This window comes from Dermochelys coriacea, chromosome 9 (assembly GCF_009764565.3).
Source record: "Dermochelys coriacea isolate rDerCor1 chromosome 9, rDerCor1.pri.v4, whole genome shotgun sequence".
Lineage (NCBI taxonomy): Eukaryota > Metazoa > Chordata > Testudines > Dermochelyidae > Dermochelys > Dermochelys coriacea.
Genome location: NC_050076.1, coordinates 93374988 through 93397631, shown reverse-complemented (window position 1 = coordinate 93397631; position 22644 = coordinate 93374988). Strand labels below are relative to the sequence as shown.

At 43.5% G+C, this 22644-nt stretch overlaps 1 protein-coding gene and 1 long non-coding RNA gene across 5 annotated transcripts in view; one reads left to right on the top strand and one right to left on the bottom strand.

Annotated features, from left to right (window-relative positions):
* Positions 1–18668, bottom strand: part of CD99L2 (CD99 molecule like 2) — an 87349-nt gene extending 68681 nt beyond the window's left edge. For 2 of the 4 annotated variants that reach the window (XM_043492923.1, XM_043492926.1), the window contains exon 1: positions 18359–18533. In XM_043492923.1, the coding sequence (XP_043348858.1) occupies positions 18359–18419 (61 nt within the window). In that variant the 5' untranslated portion in view covers positions 18420–18533. Of the gene's footprint in view, positions 1–18358 lie in introns of all 4 variants that reach the window. The other 2 variants (XM_038417437.2, XM_043492925.1) reach the window with 2 other exon arrangements.
* LOC119861816 lies at positions 1421–22251 on the top strand. Its single transcript, XR_005295039.2, has 3 exons — positions 1421–2793; positions 16013–16121; positions 21760–22251. It is a non-coding gene; the product is annotated as an uncharacterized LOC119861816 (long non-coding RNA).
* The last annotated feature ends 393 nt before the right edge of the window (positions 22252–22644 follow it).

Below are 22644 nucleotides of genomic sequence, written 5' to 3'. Positions count from 1 at the left end.
GAAAACAAACCTCTGAGGTCTGGTTCTGCTCTCTCATGCTGCCATAGATAAAGTTGTGTGGTTCCTGATTCACACTGATCTGAGAGGTGTCTTTGTTTGCACTTATCCAAAATTACCCAGTGCTGTTCAAATAAAACAAAATCCCAGTCAAAATGATTTTCTTCTGTATCAACATTCAATTCTTTCAGGATTTTTCAGACTCTCTTATGTCTCCAGACTAAAAGTGGGTGACAAATTTCTAAGCAACTTAAATCTGAAAGAACTATTATCGTATTAATGTCAAAAAGACATCTCTGCCCCAGTGTTTCATCTACTCTGAAAACTGCTTCCAATTAAAGTGACTAGATCAGTCACATGAAGAAAGAAGGATCAAAGATTCTCAGCACAATTTTTAAGGTTCCTCATTTTTAGAGGGATGTGGGATTGAAGACCCACCCTGAGGGCTTGTGAGATTGACACAGGTGCCACTAATGCTAATGTGGCACAGGTGGGAAAGACAGAGTCCTCCTATTTTGGGCCCCTTGCTTTTTTTTTTTTTTTTAATAAGAGAAAACAAATAACTACAATGTGTAACAAACAATTTGCACTTAAAGTACTTTTCATCCATAGCTTTCAAAGCACTTTGCAAAGGCGGGTAATTAACACCGTCCCCATTTTGACAGCTCAGAGCAAGAGGCGTGGGAAGGTAAGCAACTTGCTCAAATCAACTGAAGAGACATGAATATGCCCGGTCCTGACCCCTATTCACTAGGCCATGCTTCCTCGGGATAATAGAGAATTCTGATGGCCTCATGAGGCCCTGGATTTTTCTTTTAGGAAGCAGAGTCTGCTGGCTAAAGCAGTGAACTAGGAAACAGGAGATCTAGGTTTTATTTCTGGTGCTGCCACAAATTGGTGTGTAACCTTCAGACTGTAAACTCAGAGGCAGGGTCCTTGTCCTAGGTATCTGTTTGTAAAGCACTGTTGGCAACATACAAATAATAGCAGCAGCAATTTACCCATCTTTAAAATGGAGATGGCAATATTTGCATCACAGGGAAGGCCTGGGGCTTAATTCATTAAAGAGACAGTTTGAGATCTCTGGATGGAGAATGCTAAAAAAGGGCAGAGAGATTTTTACCATGACTCCATTGGCAATACTGAAAATGTGGGTATTTAAACAAATACTGTCCAGGCTTATAAAATGAATTATAATCAGTACTGGGTGCACAATAAGTAACAACTGTGAATTTCCCTATACAATGGGGTGTACCAACCCTACACTGGGCCTGAAGGAGTCAATGAGAGCCTGTGGGTGCAATCAGCCTCACTCCTCTTACAGCTGCAGTCTTTGTCAAGCCTGGAGGGAGGAGACAAAAGGGCTGACCCTGGCTCAGGCAGGGCTGAGTAGGAAGGAGAGTAGATTTTACAAATTCACTCAATGAGCAACCTGATGGTAGATACAGTCTCTCTGATAGAAGGTACATCTACACCTGAGAGCCCAAGGAAGCTGGGAAGGAAAGCAGTGGGAAGTGAGTCCAGCTGGGATTGTGAGAGCTGGTGGAGGGGCTTGCAGACAAACTGCTGCTGAGTCAGGGACTGCCCAGCCCAGGAGTGGAGAAAACTCCTCCAGCAGAATACCAGAAAGTACTAACAAATTCTGCTGTGAGCCAAAAGAAGGGGCTTACAGAGGGCAGAGCTGACAGATGGGAGAAGGTGTAGCAAAGGCCCAAGACAGGGAGAGGTAGGAAGAGGTCTAAGAAGGCAGCTAGAGGGTCATGTACACTGGCCCTGACTACCTATTCAAGGGTGCCTAGACTGGAACCCAGTGGAGAGGGAAGGCCCGGGTTTCCCTATCAGCTGACTGAGGACTGTGGGGAAATGCCCTCAGCAAGGAGTTATGACTAGTGAAACTTCCCTGATGCTATGGGTAAGGGCTAGTGAGTCCAGACGCGGACTGAGAGTTGACTACTATGTTTTGGATTTACCCTGAAAGGGGTGGAATTATATGTGACTCAGGTAGAATAGCAAAAGGCAGACCACAGTATGGCTGGAAGAGCTGTCAGCAGGGGGTGCTGTAGGAGGCCTGCAAAGTCTCACCCCAGAATTAGGAGATCTGCATTGTGCTGGCTGGTGAGTCACACACTTACACCCTTCAATCACTGAGGACAGTTTATAAAACAGATGACAAGTTGTGACACAAATACACTTCTTTTAGCACAGAACAGCCAAGGAGAGAGCCTGAGGTGTTACACAATGCAGGAGTGTGATGGAGTGTTCACCTCACACTTTCCCCAGAGGCTGAGAAAGGGCCAATTAACTGGATAGGCCCCATCTGAGGGAAATTAGATGGGGATGAAGCCCAGCTGAGAAGGAATAGGTAGGGCTAGTATAAAGCCAGCAAGCTGGCAGAAGAAAAGAGGCTGGAGTGAGGGTGTCTGTAAACACTAGAGCAGAAAGGAAGGATGCCTAAATGGAGATGTAGGAAAAAGCTCAGGGAAATAGAAGTGATGTTTAAGACCTTGGCTGCTGATTAGAAGGTCCTGGAACTAGAACCGAGAGGGTGGGCCTGGTTCACCTCCCAGCCACTGGTGAAGTGGCACAGTGAGGGAGAAGACTGACATTTTTGGAGAGAGATACTTTGAGAACCCCTGGAAGGGGAAAATACACAGTGAGGTGGCTGGAGGACCAAGCCACAAAGAGAGATCACTGAGTCACAGAGAGAGGTGGCAGGGCTCATGAATGAGCGACAGAAGGGAGCGTTGGACTGATGAGGAGCTAATCCCTGAACAGCCAGGAGGAGGTGCCCTAGCGGTGAGTGGACCCTGTGATTAAATGCTTATCACCAGATTCCTAACAAAGAGATTTTACTCAGTAGATAAAAATCAAGATACTACAGCTAAAACTAGGCAAATAGGGAATTACACAGTGAAAATGCTGGGTCATCATTTGGAATGCAGTGTTCCTGTCTTCCTGCACTATTTCAGATAGGCAATAAGTCAGTATTGAGGCTCAATCCAGTTAAGACTTAGGTGAAGTTGATGGATGGGGAGGGGGAGATCTTAGGAGGCACAGAAGGGGTTATATCGACCTGTAAAGTTGAAGGTATGTTTCTGTGGTCTGTCACTCAAGTTTCCTATGCAGGGGTCTGCTGTGATGCATCCAGAATGGCTTTTTTCTTTCCCATCTGTGTCCAGCCAAGAGGTTGCAACTGATTCTTCTGAAGTCAGACTTTTCTGCCATTATGACAGGTTTCAGAGTAGCAGCTGTGTTAGTCTGTATTCGCAAAAAGAAAAGGAGTACTTGTGGCACCTTAGAGACTAAAATTTATTTGAGCATAAGCTTTCGTGAGCTACAGCTCACTTCATCGGATGCATTTGGTGGAAATGCATCCGATGAAGTGAGCTGTAGCTCACAAAAGCTTATGCTCAAATAAATTTTAGTCTCTAAGGTGCCACAAGTACTCCTTTTCTTTTTGCTGCCATTGTACATGAACTTATGTTGGCAACAGACTAGTGCAACGGAAACTACGTGCAGCATCAGTAAATCCATTTGAAGACAAACTAGTGCACAGTGCATCCTCCTACTTTTTGGGCAGAGTATGCCATCCTTATGGGTACATATCACCAATGTGCCAGGATCTGCCCTGGGTGCCTGCTGGTTACAAGTGGTGGTTAAGGTGCTGGCTTTGAAATATAAAGCACTAAACTCCTAATTGATAGAGCCTCTCTTTCCCCATGTGATACTGCTGAAGCTGTGGAGGGAGGAGTTCATGTTGGATTTCCCCCTTTAGAGGGGAAGGGGCTGATGGCAGGGCGTTCTCTGTGAGTAAACTTTAGATTTCTCTCTCCTCATTGGTCAGAAATAGCCCAGATCTACTGGCCTCTAGGACATGCTGCAAAATCTCTTTAGTGGCCGGGACTTAGGGGAACCAGTGATCTGAGAGGGCTGGTATCGCTGAGAAGTGGGGCAGTTTATCACTTAACCTCCTTGGTTAATTTTAAACTACACAGGTGAAATGATACTGTTAAAGCTGCTATTTCTCCTGATTGTGATATAAAATGATGCATAGATTACAACATCAAACCTTATTTTCAACTAACAGTACTGTGGATTGTGAACACGCTGCAAGCAAATTGCAGTAGCTAGATTTTTACCGATTATTTGTAAACGCTACTCAAGTTGTTCAGTTTAATGCCAACACTTTCAAAAAAAATCAGAACCCTAAAGTTAGACTTCTAAATCTTGATTTAGGCTCCTGTATAAGTGAGCTGATTTTTCACAAGTGTTGGGCACATACCAGCTCCTAGGGAAGTCAATGGAACAGCATAAAATTAGTTACTGTGCAAATGTACCAGGTTTCTGAAATATGAGAAATTGAGAGAATCCACGAGTGACCCCTCCTTGGATTGTGGATATCTGTTGAAGGCTAATCCCTCTGCCGACAGCATGATTCAGGGGAAATTCCAAAGCTACCACATGTCCTGCTGACTTTCCTGTTGCGGATTTTGAACAGGATGACAAGATTTTCCTTTTAAACAACACTTCTCACATTTGGGTCAAACGCTTCTAGCAATGTTGTTAGCTACAGTTCTTAATGCTTTGGAATCTAGAATTCCTCTAGTTCTTCATAGTTTGAAAGAGCACTTATCTACCAGGATGTTCGCTGATTTTCCTATAGTAGTTGTCTTTACAAACCTGTTCAGCACAATGTTACTAATTAGTGTTTTTCTGACAACAGACACAATTCCCAACACCAAAATTACACACACAGAGGCAGGAGTAGAATGCCAGAACACAGCCCTCTGACATTTGAACTAAAGGGGAACTCCACTAGTTGCTATTAGTAGTAGGTCTCTTATCCACTTTCCAAGCCAGCCACTAGAGGGCAATAGGCATAAAGACAATTGCCCTCTATCTTACAAAATCATTAGATGAAAACTCAAAAAAAGCCAAATGATCATTGCTCTGTGCTTTCTGCCTGTGAAATGACGTAACTTATTCTCTCAATTAACCTCAGATTTACCCCCAAAAAGGAGGTCTTGTCTCTTTAAATGTGTACCGTTTAAACCAATCTCAAAGTGCATTATTTTTCTAAGACCAAATAAATGGTTAAAAGTGCAGGTAGGCTCAACACAAAGTTGGAATCTGTCCTTCCCATGAATTTCAGGGCTGGCTAATACTGGTCGATCTTGTTAAAAGTAATTATTCAAATGATACCACACCTTTTGTTCATACCTCTTGACAGTTTGTGCGACGGAGAGGTCCATAAGTGGGAGTGACTGCCGATTGGCTGGAATTTGGTGCAGAGTATAAAGCTGGCGCTAACTTTGAAAGACTTAGTTTGGCCTGGGTGCTTCGGTCAGCCAGATCTGCTCATGCTTTGGAAGACAGTTTAGCCAAGAAGCCTAACACAGGCCTACACCAGCCCAGAAAGATTTTTATCCAGCCTAGTTAAAGGCTTGTTCTAAGGGGAGGGCTTTTACTTCAGCCAGGAGTTAGATTGTCATCAAGTTGTAAAAGAATCTTTCTAATCCAAATCATTTCAGTTCCTATGGGACTTAACATTCCAACATTGTGTGTTTTCTCCTATATTCTTACTGCTCCTGAGTCTGTCTCTCTCCCTTCATGATACCTGAGTCTACATCCCACAGTTCTCACACACTTAGCGGCTTTGAATGTGCTGAAGCCATACAATGGTTCAGAGGCACTGTGCTCATTCAGGCCTTGATTTGGTGCATAGAATATATTTATGGCAGGAATAATATAAAAGGGTGCAGGGGACTAGAGCTAGTCCAAAGTTTTTTGTTGGGTAATTTTTTATTTTGGGGGGGAATGCCCTGTTCACAAAACCAAAATTTTACAAGAAAATTTCAGTTTTGCTGAAAAAGTCCATGTTCTGGTGGAGAAAATCACAGAGATGGCTATTGGCTCCTTGCCAGCCTAGAAAGCTCTTTGCCCCTATTTTCCCTTAACTCCAGGAATGGAGAGGCAGAGAGCCTCATGAAGACAAAAAATTCCATTTTGGAATTTGGGATAAATTTTTCCCAAAATGCAAAATTTTTCTGGGATATTTCCATTGTTTTTGGGTCAGCTTTACAGCGGACGGAAAAGCATGCTTGCCTATATATCACCAACACTTATATGTCCTGCTTGGTTTTCCAGCTCAGACCACAATATCACTCTACTGTATGTGAAGCTACACAGAGATTGTTTTTTCCAAGTACTATGCATGCCAGTGCCAGCCTGAAGGTTTTGGCTGTTGGGGCTGAAAAGGGAATAAACCTACCCTGTCACTTGAAATAAGAGAACATCCTGCAAAGTTGTACAGGCTACAAATCCTAGAAATGTAGGGCTGGAAGGGACTCCATGAAATCAAAGTCCAGTCCCCTTGGTGTGGCAGGACCAAGTAACCCTAGGCCATCCCTGACGGGTATTTGTCCAACCTGTTTTTAAAAACCTCCAATGTTGGACACTGCACAATGTGGTGTTTTAACCACAATGACTGCACAATGGTGATTTATTTCCAGTAATGACTATTCCAATGAATGATCTACCTGCAGGAAGAGGCATCAGTTTGCATCCTTTATTTTTTTTCCTCCTCCCCCACATCATTTTGGGAGAATACCTGTAAATGTCTCTCCAATTAGCCAGATGAAACCTTTTGGTCCATTTGTCACCTGCCTTGCATAATGCACATTCCACACAAGGCTGCCAGGCCTCCAAGATGCACAGCATTTTGTGAAGGACCAAGTGCCATTTTCACATGAACTGCCCAACAGCTGTGCAATGCATCTCAGCAATGTAAATTATACAAACCTCTATGATAAACACTGTGTGTAACTGATGGAAGAATGGAACCCGAAAAGGGTTTTTTATCGCAAATGGGATAGACTGGGTCAGACATAGCTTCCCTCACAACAGCTTGCATTGTCTGATCAGGAGATGTAAATTCAGAGCTAACTGGGATGCCTAAACACAGAAAGAAGGTGGCCGGTCATTTAGAAAATCAACACTTAACCAAAGCACTCAGAAGCAGCTTGAGTTGAGATTTCTACTGGCAATGACTTTCTTGCAAATATGCAGGACTAGGGAGGTGTGAAAGCCCTGCTCCTGCAAGAGGGTTGGACCTGCTTTACTTGGGAGTTGCTTCTGACCGGGACAGAGAGATGATCATATCTCATGACAGGTAGAATCCATGTCTAATCTGGTCTTCAGCAGCTGGCATAACATAGGAAACTGATAAATCCAATCTCAGAGCAACCCAAGCACTTCAAGGAAGGGACTACTCTTCCAAGAAATCAGTTAGTACAGTAAGAACCAATAGCTTCTAAGAAGCATTCATCAAAGAAGCTCTATGGTGTTGATGATGATTTCTATCCCAGTAGCCCCATTCTGCTAGATGATGTACTATGTACGAAGGCAGTCCCTGCCCCAAAGAGTCAACTGTTAAGACAAGATACAACTGGTGGGGTTGAGGAATAGAAAGAAGTACAGGGAAGGGGGGATAGAGGCCAGGGTATAGTTGCAATAGTAATAGGAGCATGTTTTGGACATGTTATCAACCCTAACCCTAAGCTGCAGTCTAGACATCACCCACAACTCCCCCTCTACCTCCTGGTCCTGAGAGCTTTGGAATCTGCAAGTTCTCCAGGTCCTCAGCTTTGTCCAGTCTACATTTCCCTATTAGAGCAATAACTAGGCTGGGAAGGATTAGAATTTTATCGGTAAATGTCAAGTCAACATCTATTTCACTGTACACACAGACACTGCCAAAAACAATTCAATTGATGATCATCAAAAATTGACAGACAAATTAAGAACATTGCTGCTTGAGAACTGAATTGATTTAAGGACATTTACTTTATATTTTGATATGATGTTGACTATTTGTGTTAATGGTTATAAAGCTTTAATTTTTGAATCTTAATGTCTATTATAAAATTCTGACCCCCCATCCCTAATTATGAGCAACTGTGAACCTTTAAATCAACAACAAAAAGGCTACATTGATATTATCCATAGATATTTTTTTTTTTAAAAAATCCAGTTCTGCCAAGCCTAATACTAAGGCTTCTGGTATCACTTTATAAGTATCCTCTTACTCAGCTATAGCTTAGCATGGTAACCTTTTTTGGCTTTTGTTTTCTCACTTTCCCAGAGTCAGGGCTGCAATTAGCACTGAAGGGTTTATCACTGGGCATGCATCCTCTTTGAAGCTGTTTTCCAGTAAGATCTCCCAGCTTAGACGCTTTCATCCAGATTTCTTTGAGCATAAGCAGAAAAGCATTTGAAAGAGCTTGAAAAATGCTGATCAGTTTTTTTTTTTTTAACCAGTACCTCATTCTCTAGGCCTGTCCTCAGTTCTAGCTGCATGCTCCATCTTGTGCTGAGGTTTGAGAACAGTGCACTCACTTTTCTCCCCTTGCCTGGATCCTGAATTTCTTTCAAAAATCTTGCAGAGTCCTCTAGTTCCCTGTGATCTAAACCTGAGACTCCATGCCATGATCTAGAGACCAAGGACTCCATTCAGAAAAGGGTGGGGAGGCAGCTGTTGAGTGGTGCAATTCCTTATCTCCCAAAAGAAGAAAACACTGCACTTACTGAACTACAGTTCGTGATCCTGCATCTCTGGAAGTAAAAATGTGGGATGAGACTCAATGCCCTGCATAGCAGCATGCAACACTGCCTCTAGGTCGGGCAGAGCCTGTCCATTTGCTTCCAAGAATTTCCTTTGTACATCCTGAAGTCTCCTGAGGAAGTGACCATATTGTAAGAATGCACTACCACAAGGTTTATCTAATAGGCAGCTGCAGCCTCCACAGTGACAGGAGGCTGGATCAAATCTGACCCTGGTGTAACTCCTGTGAATTCAATGCAGATACATCAAAGATGAATTTGGCTACCTTTTGGTCAACAGACCATTTGCTTCAAAGAGTGGAGCAGAGAGGAACTCACTATACACACGTTCTTGCACCCACAACCTAAGTCACTGCTAGTAGATCAAATGTCTGGCTCACCAACTTTGAAATTCTCTTTTGAAGAGAAGTCTTGTCATGTTTGCTTTTTGATATGGAACATTCATCTTCTCTAATTTTGTTCTAATCAAGTTATTTCATTGGCTTGTGAATTACACCAGTTAACAAAATAGATGACAAAAGAGAACCTACAAGGTTATTAGCTAGTTTATCAAACGTATAGTTTGTTATTCAAGTGGCTTCAGAAGCAGTATGTAGTCAAACCAATTTTTTCTGGTAAATCATACCTTCAGAATATATTTTCTGAGGAGAAACACATTTCTATTTTAAATCTAGCAATGCTAAAACTTTATTGTAGGCAGCGTTGGAGATCAGTGGCTTGTTTTTGTTTAGGGGCAAAATCTTTTGCAACAGATGTAGAACAACAACTACCTTTAGTACCATTTCTGCCACAAAATCCATTTCAATGCCATTTCCAAGTGTCAATATTATTAGCTAGAGGAGCAAAAAGAAATGACTGTTCAAAATTGTCAATTTCGGTCCTTCCACTTCTATTTCCACCATTTTTATTATTTTGCTGCAGCGTACTGACTAGTGTGCATTTGGCTACAGATGAGACAGCTGAAAGAGAGAATTTGCTTTTGTTTCTCCCACTCTATCATATAAATTAGACACTGACAAGGTAAAAAAAAATCTAAAAGCAAGATCTCTAATCACTAATGACACTAACCAATTACATGGTTAATTTAATGTTAAAATTTATTAAAACTGAAAGATGTTAATCAAATGTCAATTAACTGCATTGTGAAAATTAATTTACTTGTTGCACTTCACTCAGCTTTGACAATGAATGAAACCAGAATGGATAGTTTTGCTTTCCACTTCTAGTCTATATTTCATTTTCTGGTTGTGATTCTGTAGCACAGTGGGTATCAGACTGCAGTGAGTACCTAATGGAACAATTTATCAAGGGTTGTGGTGGATTCTCCCTCGCTGACCATTTGAAAGCAAGACTGTTATTCTAAAAGATCTGCTCTAGGAATTATTTTAGGAAAGTTCTATGACCTGTGTCATACAGGAGGATCAGACTAGGTGATCAATGGTCCCTTCTGGTCTTGGAATCTCTGAAGCTTGAAGGTAATCTGTGCAGCTCTGGCAGGTCATATAGTGCTGGCTCCACCCTTGCTTGCAGCTGTTTCCACTTCTGTCCATGGCAAAGAAGAGCCTGGACACTTGTAAAAGCATCTGAAAACAGGCTAGCTCCTCCGTTCATCTGCCTTCCTAAGAAGCCGATGCTGTATAAGAGAGCATAAAGAGTTGCTGCCTGGGGTGATGGGAGCCATCTGTGCAACAGTTATAACTAGCTAATTACTTCCCTAATATTACTTTCCTATAGTAGTAATTATTATAATTGCTACTGGGATATTATGTTCACACTTGGGAAGAGAGGTGGTCCAGGAAACATCACCCAGTAAGGCATAGGCAGCTATCACAGGGTGACTGGCCCCTTTAAGTGGAAATGGGACCAGCCTCACTGTGCCATAATTAATTAGCTGCTTCCCAGATGGTGGGGATATGATTAAGGACGGTCAGGTGATAGCGTCATGGACACTTGAGCCTTATAAAAGTGCTGAGTAGGCTCTGTCTGTCAATACAACCACAGGGTGGGAGAAGGCACCCAGCCTCCTGGCTTAGGATTCCAGATGAAGCAGCCCAGGAGAAGTGAAGAGCTCTAAACTGGAGCAGGGAAGGATGTGAGGAATATAGCCCAGCATGGGCTGAGATTGATACTCCAGGGAAATACTTTGCTACAAAATCTAAAGCATAGGCCTGACCTGCTTAACAGGGTTCTTTTAAAAACAAACTTGCAGTTCACTAAGACAAACTCAAGATTCAGAATTGCTGGGTGTCCACATACGCCCTGATTAACACACATCAGCCTGTTTATATCCATCTATACTGTTGCGGTCACAGCAGGAGTGAGGAATGCCTCACTCTACCTGTGTGAATGTCGAGAATTCCTTATTATCCAGCAACCCAGGACAATCTTGGTGCTTAGGCTAGGTGAATGAAATATTTGCTGCTTTTCAGACACTTGAAATCATGGGTGTGCTGACTGGCCAATGCAACTGACCTGAGACTGAAAATTATATAATGCACAACCAAGGCTGCAGTTAAGGACAGCTGATGTGTGGGAGTGATATTAAAATGTGGCTGCCTTGGGATGGAAACTATGGCATGCTGCTTCATTTGTAATCCTGTGGTTTGGAGTTTGTATTTTTACAATGTGAGGCAGGCAGATACCACTGAGCTGATTTTACACTGCCTGCAGCTTCCTTAAACAAGCTACAGAGGGGTAGAAGAAATGTATGGTTTCCCTGCCTGGCAATTTTTCTGGCTTGATACTCTGCCAGTTGTGCCCCATACTGCACTTTGTTAATTTGTATTTACATGGCACTCTCAACTTAAAAAAAGAGATCTCCTGGCACTCTGTAAACAATTAATTAAGCCTTTTAACAAACCAGTAGAGAAGCATTAGGCCAACATTTCAGAAGAGGAATCTGAGATGCAGTGAGTTTAAAGGCCACAATTTTGAAAGCATGCATGCATGCTGAGCTCTGCATGCTCACAGATCTCCATGCACAAGCATCCTCAACTTGGGCATGCCCAAAAGACACATGCAGTTTTACATGACTGGGCACAGGGAAAGGCCATGGCAAAATCAGGAACAGAACCCTGAACTCCCAGATTCCAGTCCCTGCTGCCTCTTCCCAAGAGTATCCCACCCTGTTGAGTACTGCTCAGCCTTATCCCATGGGCAGTATCATGTGTTTTACCAAGCAACTCGGGAGGAAAGTCTTTGATTTTTCAGCCTCATGCTTATGACATTTTGGTGAGTCAGTTTACCCAGCATTTTGGAGTGCAGAGCAAGTAAGATTCTTCTTGTGGGAAGGGACTTAGAGCACAATTTGATCTAAAACAAACTAAACTTCATTTTTTGCTCCCATATATTGATACATTATGGCAGGGGTGGCCAACCTGTGGCTCCAGAGCTACATGCGGCTCTTCAGAAGTTTAATATGTGGCTCCTTGTATAGGCACTGACTCCGCGGCTGGAGCTACAGGCGCCAACTTTCCAATGTGCCAGGGGGTGCTCACTGCTCAACCCCTGGCTCTGTCTCAGGCCCTGCCCCTACTCCACCCCTTCCCACACCCTCCCCTGAGCCTGCGTGCCCTCCCTTCTCCCCCCCAGAGCCTCCTGCACCCCACAAAACAGCTGATCAGCAGAGCTGCCGGTAGATGGGAGGCACTGGGAGCAGGGCGGTGGGAGCTGGAGGTGGGGGCTGCTGATGTATTACTGTGGCTCTTTGGCAATGTACATTAGTAAATTCTGGCTCCTTCTCAGGCTCAGGTTGGCCACCCCTGCATTACGGGCTGTCCGTGTCTGAGATCCAGGTTGACCTTGAACAAGTCATCTTAAATAACTTTTGTAGCCTGGGTGGTTGTTCTCTTCTTAGCTTCTGAAAATCAGCGGTTGACTCCCTGGATTGTAAGAGGCTGGCAAGGCCTGGTGTGCACCCAGCTTCAGCAGGTGTTAGATGACTGTGTAAAGCTGTTGCTATTCTGATGACTCACTAAAGCAGGTGCAGGAGATAGGATGGAGGAGCTCTAGTGAGAGGAACCTGGGCTGGATGAGGTGCTGGAGAGAGATCCTAGGGACAGCTAAACCACATTCTAAGCTGCCTCCCTGAATTGGTGGTGATGCTCTGTTACCAAAAGGCCAAGCCTCAGGAATGAAGTTAGTTTGGACACTAGCTCAGGGTCTTTGTGGTCTGATGAGGACAAGCTGGCACTCAGCTCACTTGTAGGGATGGAATCTTTCACCTCCAGGTGACTTGTTCAAATCCAGCAGTTGAGTAGTGACAGAATTAGCTTCTGACAGCTTTTGAAGTGGCCTATGTAAAATAACTTCAGTTCCCAGTAACACATGTCTGTGTCACAAAGCCATCATCATCATGTGATGCCCCTCAATTAGACATATTGTTTCCCATACAGACTTAAAATTTCTGGAAAATTGGAACAAAATGAAAAAGCCACAAGTCTCACTCTGCAGCTGTTGTACATGCAAGTAGCCCTGCTGGGAATAAGAGCCTAGTAAGGTTTGCAGGACTGTCCTTTGAGTAATGCACAGCCAAGGCTGAAATTACAAACTGCAGACATGTAGGAAAGGCACCCAAATCTGGCTCTCTGGGCAGAAACTATGGATACTGCTTCTTTTGTAATCCTGTAGTTAAGATTTGTATATACTTTTGAGCTGAGTTTATTTTCCTTTTTGTTAATTGCAATACACATTATAGATAATTGTAGACAGTGTTGCCACTTTAGCTAATATCACATATTTAGTGTCTTTTCTTAAAGCCCCAGCTCTTACAGTCATGTTAGTGTGAGAATCTCAACTTTCATTTTTTAAGGGGGGGAAAAGTCTCATCCTCATGGTTGCAGAGAGAAGCTTGAAAATGTGACTTCACAAGGGAAATTTAAAAAAAAATTTTAAATCATAATTGTCAATCATGACTTGGGGGAGAAGGGCAGCACAGTCATGATTTTTGAATACTTGGGATTGCCAGTACTGAGCTACAACAAATGACTGTGGACCCAATCTTAAGGTGCTTAGTGCCGTCAGTTGCTATCATCCATGGCAGCTGCTGTGTAACTTCTGAGCATGGGCCCTGTATGATAAAGCTACATATTTTTGTCATTATTCGTCTATTCTGTGTTCAATAGGATGAAATTTCCTATGACAAGGAGGAGGCTCAGACCTCATCCTCCCAGAAACTACCACCCTTTTAACAAAACTTGGTCAATGATTTTTTTTTTGGGGTGCCCAACTTGAGACTCGTGGACCTGATTTTTTTCCATACTGCTGTGGACCGAGGGGAAGTTGAGGTGTTGTATTTATAGAGTGTTTATTGTCATATCCTAGGAGATGGGCCAAAATGTTCAATGTGCTAGGATACTACAATAAGTGCCCTATTAACACAACAGACAAACATCCCAATAGCAAGCAAGTATCAGACCTGAGTGAACGACAGCATTTCTCCATGAAGTGCCTACTCTCACTGTTGTGAACTGTGGCTTTAGTTTTATTTTCTTCATTTAGTACATTAATTTGTGTTCATCCCCCCACACAAACTTGAACTGTGTACATAACCAAGGAGCAGTGGAACAGTTCCTCTTGCTGTTATTTTTAAGAATGGATTCTAATGCTGGATTTAGAAGTTTTGTAAGGACACTGTCAAAGCAAGATCTAACAGCACTCGCATTATGGGACAGATGCTGCAGAAGCCTGGAAGAGAGACCAGGGAGGACAAACCAAGGGAAAGTGAGAGAGTGTGGGAAGGAAAAAAGAAATATGTGGGAAGAAGGGAAAGTGATAGAGATACGTGAGTGAGTGGATGGAGAGAGATCTCTATCAGGAAAGACTATCATTTGTTTTAAAAAATGCTCCAAAGATTCCAAGACCAGAAGGGACTATGGTGATCGCCTAATCTGACCTCCTGTATAATACCTAACAGATTTTTTTCCCCAAAACATTTTTCCCTCAAATATTCTAGTATTTATTAAATAAAGTAATGCAAGTATGAGTGGGAGAGAAGGGGTCTCATCCTGAGTCTGTTTGTGGCTTTGGCTGGGGAAGGTATTCTCAGTAATTTATCCCACAAAGCCTCTCTAAACACTTGCAAGATATAGATCAAGATGACATGCATCTCCTATACAGTAGAACATCTACCCTCCTTTCTCAAGCCTTAGGAAAGATGCCTAATCTCTAAAAAGACTGTGCTGCACAAGGACTCTTTATTGATGTCAAAAGGCCTTGCCTTTTAAGTGACACATCAGAAGGAATGAGACTATATGGGGGAAAAACTCTGACCATAACCCTGCAACTAGCTCTGTATGGGGTTTGAAGTCAGTGGGGCTTTGTGTGGAGGAATTTGCAAGATTGAGGCTTATAATTGAGTTTGGAAAGATCAGAGTTGCATTGGTAAATGTTGCTTTCACCACACACACAAACCAATCAAATATTTCCACTGATGATCAAAATTTATAGATAAGCAAAGTAAGAAATGCTGCCTGAGAACTTAATTTGATTTAAGAATATTTACTTTATAGATTTTTGACATGGGAGGTTGACCATTTTGTGTTAAGTTGTAGAGCTTTGAGTCAACATCTGCCATTAAATAATTGCTGACCCCCTTTGTTTTCCCACCCCATAACTTCCCACAACTATGAAAATATAAATTGATATTGACTAGTTAAGCTTTATTATATGCTTAATTGAAGGAAATCTGGCAAGCCTACTTATAACTGTACGTACTTTTTTTACATGTTTACTTCTGAAAGACAAGACGACATTATCAGGTGAATTAGAACTCAAGCTAAAGATTAAAACCATTGTTCCAACACCATTATTTATGAATTTCAATAAAAGGTGTTTTGACATAAATATTCTCCTGCCACACTTGTAATCCAACTACTGCAGCACTGTGCTAGGGCATGAGAGCCAAGAAATGAAACTGGCTGGTCTAATTTCTCTGTCCATACAGGGGGAAAAAAGCAGAGTGTAAACAAACTACATACTTATGGTAAAAGAAGTCAAGTAAATCATTAGAGTTCTTCCCATTTGAATAGTAAGATGTTTAATAGCACAGGTAAAGATACGTAGTTTTTAAAACTGTTAACCTGACAGCATCTCTTTAAGAGGGACATTTTGCTTGTAGCATTTAGGTGCTAAAAAGGACTGTGAGAGTAAGGTTAGATATTTGCATTATCCATACACTCAGAGTAAATAAACAAATGCATCACCTTATTCACAGAAAGCTATAAGTCTGTGGCATTATTTGCAGGACAAATACCTAATAATGCTGAAAACAGAACTACAAAAGACAAATACTCAGCAGAAAATACTGTAGATCTAGGTAAATAGCTGAAGTGAAGTCACTTGGTTTTCAAGCCTGATTTAATTTTGAGTTTTCCTATACTCTTGTTCTCCTCAGTGACTTTCTGTTGGGTGTGATGTTGAAAGTGGCTGGGTTACTGAACTGTGTGATGGACCCAGGAGGAAGGCTCAAAACCAGAATAGTGCGAGACAACCCCAGAAGAAAGGTAAAAAGAATACTGACTAGAGCTCCTAGGCACTACAGTAGTACAAAACATTTGTAATGTACATAGTGTTTTGGCATCCTCAAGGATGTGATGCAGGGACACTCTGACATACTATCAGAAAATTCTCAAAAGTATGTAAGGTCATTTAATTTCTGAGTCTTAGGCTCCTAAGTCACTGAGCACTTTTGGAAAAACATTATCTTTTATGTACACAGCATCACTGAAAAGCAACTGTCTCTGTAGCAGAAGGCTGCAGCAAGACGCCTGGAAAACTGTACAACCGTGGAATGAGAGGAAATTTTGTCCAATGACGCTGGTCCAAGGGGGAAAACCTATTCAATGTAGAGCGGAAAGCAGCTCAGGTTTTAATCTCTGCTCTCCTCAGAAATAAGTGGATGTTGTACAATTTATCTACCTTAGAAAGATCAAGAACCAAATCAGCTATGCAGGGTTTTGAACCTAAAGTTCCAAGGAAATGAGACCCTTTTAAAGTGGTGCTTACATCATTACTAATTTTTCTCTACATTTACCCTACAGCCTTGATTTTACATGTAGTCTGCCAAATTAAATTAATATTGTCCAGTTTAAAAGGTAGAGATGGGGGGGAAATGAAACAACAGCAACTTCATACAACATTCCACTTTTTAAATGATTTTAAGCCAGCTGTAGCAGGCAGCTGGATACCTAAGGTAAATGAAGAGTATTGTGCTCTACTAAAAGAAAGGCTTTTTAGCTTGGTTTACTGAGTTGTGATAAATATTCTATCAGTCCTGTCCGGCAGGTGCATACTACACAATAACAATGGTGATTTTAACAGATTTTTCCCATATTCATTTACATGTTTGCTAATTATATTGTCCTATTTCGTTTTAACAGAAGTTGCAAATGGGGATAAAATTACACTGTGACTTCCGATTCCTCTTAAAGCGAAGCTTTTTCCCCCAGTCCCCATCCACCTCTGCCATTGTTCATTGGTGCAAACTCTGAGGTCAGGCAATTGTCATGCAGAAACAGCAGAGAATGAAAAAGCTATTTTATTCGTTTGTCTCAAATTTGGGTCATGTTTGTAGACACTCCTAAATCCCCAAGAACACAGTAAGCTAGACTCTGGACAAAAGTTTGAGGTCATTTTCTTACTGTCTAGATCCTTTTGTTCTGGTATACATTTAGGCAGTGGCTCCTATGAAGTTTAATACATTTAGCATCACATTTCTGTTGACAACCCCTCCTTGAGAACATTTTTATTTAAACTTAAACAATGGACTCTTTTTATAATCCTACTTTTCAACTATCACAGGTTTCAGAGTAGCAGCCGTGTTAGTCTGTATTCTCAAAAAGAAAAGGAGTACTTGTGGCACCTTAGAGACTAACAAATTTAAAATTTGTTAGTCTCTAAGGTGCCACAAGTACTCCTTTACTTTTCAACTATGAATACCTCGACAGTGTGTAAAAGCCCTGTTGGTTACTGTATAGTGGCATTAAGCTGATCCTTCAGTACCTGCCCAGAAGCTGTTCCAATCCAATTTTCATCTCTAGCTGTGGAATAAAACTATGTTAAAAGGTCTAAAGCAAATACCCCAGGAGTGCTGAACGGAAGGTAGAAAATATTAAATGCAGGACGCCTTGCCGCTGAACTTCTTGGTTTAGAACTGAGATTTCTAAACAAAAGAAGGGGAGCTGGGGGAAGAGATAATAAGCTAGGGGTGGTTTTGGGGGTAGGGCTTATTACCTTCGTTACCTCTGCTGGAATTGCATGCTGATATTTTGGAGTTCGGCTAGGGTGGCCACAGCTTTGACAAAGCCAAGGAGAGAATCGCCTGGATATCCCTCTCAAGGGAGACAGGGTAGAGATGCAGCCTGTATCGGTTGCATCCCGCCGGAGGGGGGCAGTAGGACAGCGGGGTATTTGTCTCATTTCCCCCGCCCCCGCCCGTGCAGCGGCAGGCGAGGAGAAGGGCTGGCTCCGGGCCGCGCCGCCGGCTGGGGGGGTGGGGCTCGCTCCATGGTGCGATCCGTAGCCAACGCCGCCGGCCCGCCCCGGAGCCGGGACCCGCATTGTTCTCGCGGGGCGGCAGCTGCCCGCACGGGAAGGGGGGGGGGCGGTTTTGTGTCTCTTCTTCCCCCCCCCCCTTCTTTTTTAATCCTGTCACGAGCGGGGGCCCGGCCGGCTCGAGCGGCCCCTGTGGGGCGGGGAGCTGCGGCGGCCGGGCCCAGGACGGGAGCGGGCCGGCGCTTACCTCTCCCGAGCAGGGCGGCGAGGGCGGCGGCCAGCAGGAGCAGGAGCGAGCGGCCGGCCATGGCCAGGCTGAGGCGGGCGGCGGCGGCTGGACCCCGGCGCGAGAGGCGGCGGCGGCGGCGGCGGCAGGGCTCCTCTCAGCCCCCCGGCCAGGCGGCTGCCGTCAAGGCGAGGGGCGGGGCCGGCGCAGGCTCGGGCGGGAAGGGAGGCGGCGCGCGAGGAGCGGGGCCGACCCCGATGGGAGGGGGGGGGGAGGGGGCGGCTCCTGAAGGGCAGGAGAAGCGGCGCGGCGCAAGGCGGATGGGTGGGGCGGGGATGCGTGAGGAGGGGGTGGGGCAGCGCCGCGGGGGCCGCGTGCCCGGGGCACTCACACGCGGGGGACCCCGGAGCAAGAGCGCTGTGGCCGCCCCCGCTGAGGGCTCTCGCCAGGCCCTGCGCGGGAGGGTCTGAGCCGGGGCTAACGCTACCCCGCGCAGCGTGACGCGTTGTGTCTAGGCTGATCCTACATTGCGCTGTCCCCCCCCCTGAAATGCCGGAAAAAGGGCTCAACACCCTTTGTCGCTAATGGTCACGAGATGGGGGGGGGGGGGGATACTGAAGCTACAGGTTTCAGAGCAGCAGCCGTGTTAGTCTGTATCCGCAAAAAGAACAGGAGGACTTGTGGCACCTTAGAGACTAACCAATTTATTAGAGCATAAGCTACAGCTCACTTCATCGGATGCATTTGGTGGAAAAAACAGAGGAGAGATTTATATACACACACACAGAGAACACTGTATTACAGTGTGTATGATAAACCCATTGTTTCATGTTCTCTGTGTGTGTGTGTATATAAATCTCTCCTCTGTTTTTTCCACCAAATGCATCCGATGAAGTGAGCTGTAGCTCACGAAAGCTTATGCTCTAATAAATTGGTTAGTCTCTAAGGTGCCACAAGTCCTCCTGTTCTTTTTGAAGAGACAGGATGACACACAGGAAGGCAGCTCTTGTGATCCTGCCGCCTCCTTAGAGCAGGTGCATACAAGATGTACTTTTGCACCAGTTAGTTTGTACCCTCGTTAGGTACCCACCTTTGACAAGCAGGCTCCTCCTCTCATGTCGTTTTCGGATGGGTGGAACCGCAAGTGTTCAAGGAAATGAAAGTGGGGAGCGAACTCCTGCCCAAAAAATCTGCCCCGCCTCCCCCACACACTTGCTCCTGGTGCAGACCCAGATTTGGTTTTTGAATCCAAACACAAATAGGACCCAGCTTTGTTTTGTTTCAGTGTGTATGGGAGTGTGCCGGGGGAGGGGGATGCAGAACATACTGGTCATCAATCCCCAAATATGAACCTACGGGATGAGGCCTGAGATTTTCAAGGGGTCCAAAAGTCACCGCTGTCCACAAATGAAACTTGTTACTGAAAGCTGCTGACCTCATCAAAGCAGATTCATACCATAACCAGGCCAAAGAAAATAAAGTGCCCACTCTCCCTTCACTATTCAGAATAAGAATAATGGTAGAATGGGCTGCTGTACTTATATCAGTAGCAATGGTTGAGCAGGAAGTTTGGTCTCATTCTAATTTTAAAACAAAACAAAATCCAGGGGTAGAAGTGCAATGCAAAAATCAGCATCTGAAATCTTGTTCCTTTGCAACCCTCATGAAGAAGCTGAACAGAAGCTATAGAAGGAAGTACAAGGAGTAGCTAAAAGTTAGCATGCATGGTTTGCATGTTAACACATGTATGCTTTCTGACCCCTTCTGCCTGCTACATGCAGCCCCTCTGCATGACCTGGTGCTTATCTGGGGTAGAGGATTGGAATGTGGGTGCATGTCAATACTTCTCTTGCAGGGTGCTGTGACCATTTGCCACTTTCTCCACACTTGCCCTGTGTATTTGATGATAAGGGGTAATGAGTTCTAAGTATTGACACTGTCAAAATAAACACAACATGAAAACTGAAAACAAGAAATGAAAGACTATCATGATTCTGTGCTATTTAGTTGAATTTGTTTAATTATGATAAAAAGATTAAAAATAACTGTTATGATCCCTCAATGCAGAGATCAGTTCTTTGGGAAGCCAGAGCTGTCTTGCTAGTTTGCTGTTCTTTGCACAGCAGTCAGTGCATTCATACTGTCTGTCAGGGACTCTGTGTGGTGTGTTCTGCAGCTTTTGGGTTTGCTTGCGTGTGGGGCCCAGGAACATATTTAAATAATTGTTCTGGGCACAGAATTTCCCTTTTAGTTAAAAGGCCAGTCACATGGCTGCAGCTGGAATTTGAGTGGGATGTTAAGAGAGCAAGTCTGTAAACATAAAAGTTCTGACCCACTTTTAATATGTGGCACAGACAGAGCAGCCACAAAAGGGCGATTTCAGTTGTGTTGGACACAACTTGTGTCAACCTTTATTCTGAGTTCCTTAGCTTTGGGGTGCATTTGTACTGCACAAGCTCTGTGGGAGGCCTAGTCATGGAGCAGAACCACACTGTGTTAGGAGCTGTACAAATATAGAACAAAAAAACAGGAAGCTTACAATCTAAATACAATATGAGCCAACAGGAAACCATGAAACAATGAGACAGTACAGGTCTGCCTGATAGGCAGTGGAGTTAGCGCACCAACAGCCTAACCATTGTCAAGTTTTTTGTAGGCATCATGGCGAAGGAAAGTTTTGAGGAAGGATTTAAAGGTGGATAACGTTCACAAGCTTTGTTGTAGATTCACTCCTACAACGAGTGTCTTCTTTACTGGTTTCAGAGTAGCAGCCGTGTTAGTCTGTATTCGCAAAAAGAAAAGGAGTACTTGTGGCACCTTAGAGACTAACAAATTTATTAGAGCATAAGCTTTCGTGAGCTACAGCTCACTTCATCGGATGCATTTGGTGGAAAAAACAGAGGAGAGATTTATATACACACACACACAGAGAACATGAAACAATGGGTTTATCATACACACTGTAATACAGTGTTCTCTGTGTGTGTGTATATAAATCTCTCCTCTGTTTTTTCCACCAAATGCATCCGATGAAGTGAGCTGTAGCTCACGAAAGCTTATGCTCTAATAAATTTGTTAGTCTCTAAGGTGCCACAAGTACTCCTTTTCTTTACTGGTGGTGTAGCATAGCTTGTTTAGAGCTGAATGAATGAAACTGGTATGAATGAAAAAGGAACTCTCCACTCTCCTGTAAAAGTGGGTTGAGAGGTGTTGCTGGGGCAGCATGGGGAATCTTGCTCTACCATTGCCCTTAGTCTAGAGAGGATTGCAGCTTCTGTGGCTGTCAAAGCAGCACCTTTTATGAGTGCTCAATTCACATGGAAAAAAACACGATAAAAAAATGCTGCTTAGGCAGCTGTACCCAAGTGTATGTTTCGTTAAGTAAATGTGATGCAGTGAAACGTGTATTCTGACTGTTACAGTTGCAGACTCTTCTCTACTGCTGCTGTAGCAGAGGTGGAAAGAATCACAGTGACGCTAATGTGAGGAGAAAGAAGGAAGCAGGGAGGAAACCACAGAATACAGAGTAGCCACTGTAAAGAAGATACAATTCAGCTGCTGCACAGAGCCACATATGCCTTGAATCTCTGCCTCATTTTCTTTCATCTCTCCCCTTTATGGAAAAAAGAAGGAAAAAAAATTTTTTTGCAACCCTCAAGACAACAATCACACACTAACTGAAACTAACAGAGCAACATTTGTATTGCCACAGCCTGGTTCCCCAATAACCTCTCCATATACTATTTGCATTTCAATAGACCTTCAAGCTTCCAGTAATTGTTGTGGAGGGTAAAAAGGCTACTATTTATTAGACTTACATCAGCTTTGGCAAGTCTGAGAAGATAACAGTAACATTGATAGCAGCTGACCTGAATCATGACAGCATATTGTTTGCAGTTCTGTATGAGTCTGGGGTTTGCACCATTGTTTCTGATTTGATTCATAATTATGACAAAATAAATGGATTTAGCAGTTTGTATTGCTTCTGTGTTTCCCATCAATTAATGATGCATTGTGGGGCCAGAATGGAACAGAGCAATGCAGTCTAAGACTGCATCAGGTTTACTGAGCTAGCTAAAAAACACTATAAAATCACATGGTGCATTACTTGAATAATCACTTCAGTAGAGACCCAAAGACTGACTTTTATGGATCAGAGGGACTCCTTCCATGGGAAATGTCATTACTGTGAACTAAAAGTTACAGAATTGTAAGAGTAGATTTTTTCTCTCCTGGTACTGTGTTTTGATGGACACAATTCTAACTCCTGAAGATGGAATTCAGAGTAGCAGCCGTGTTAGTCTGTA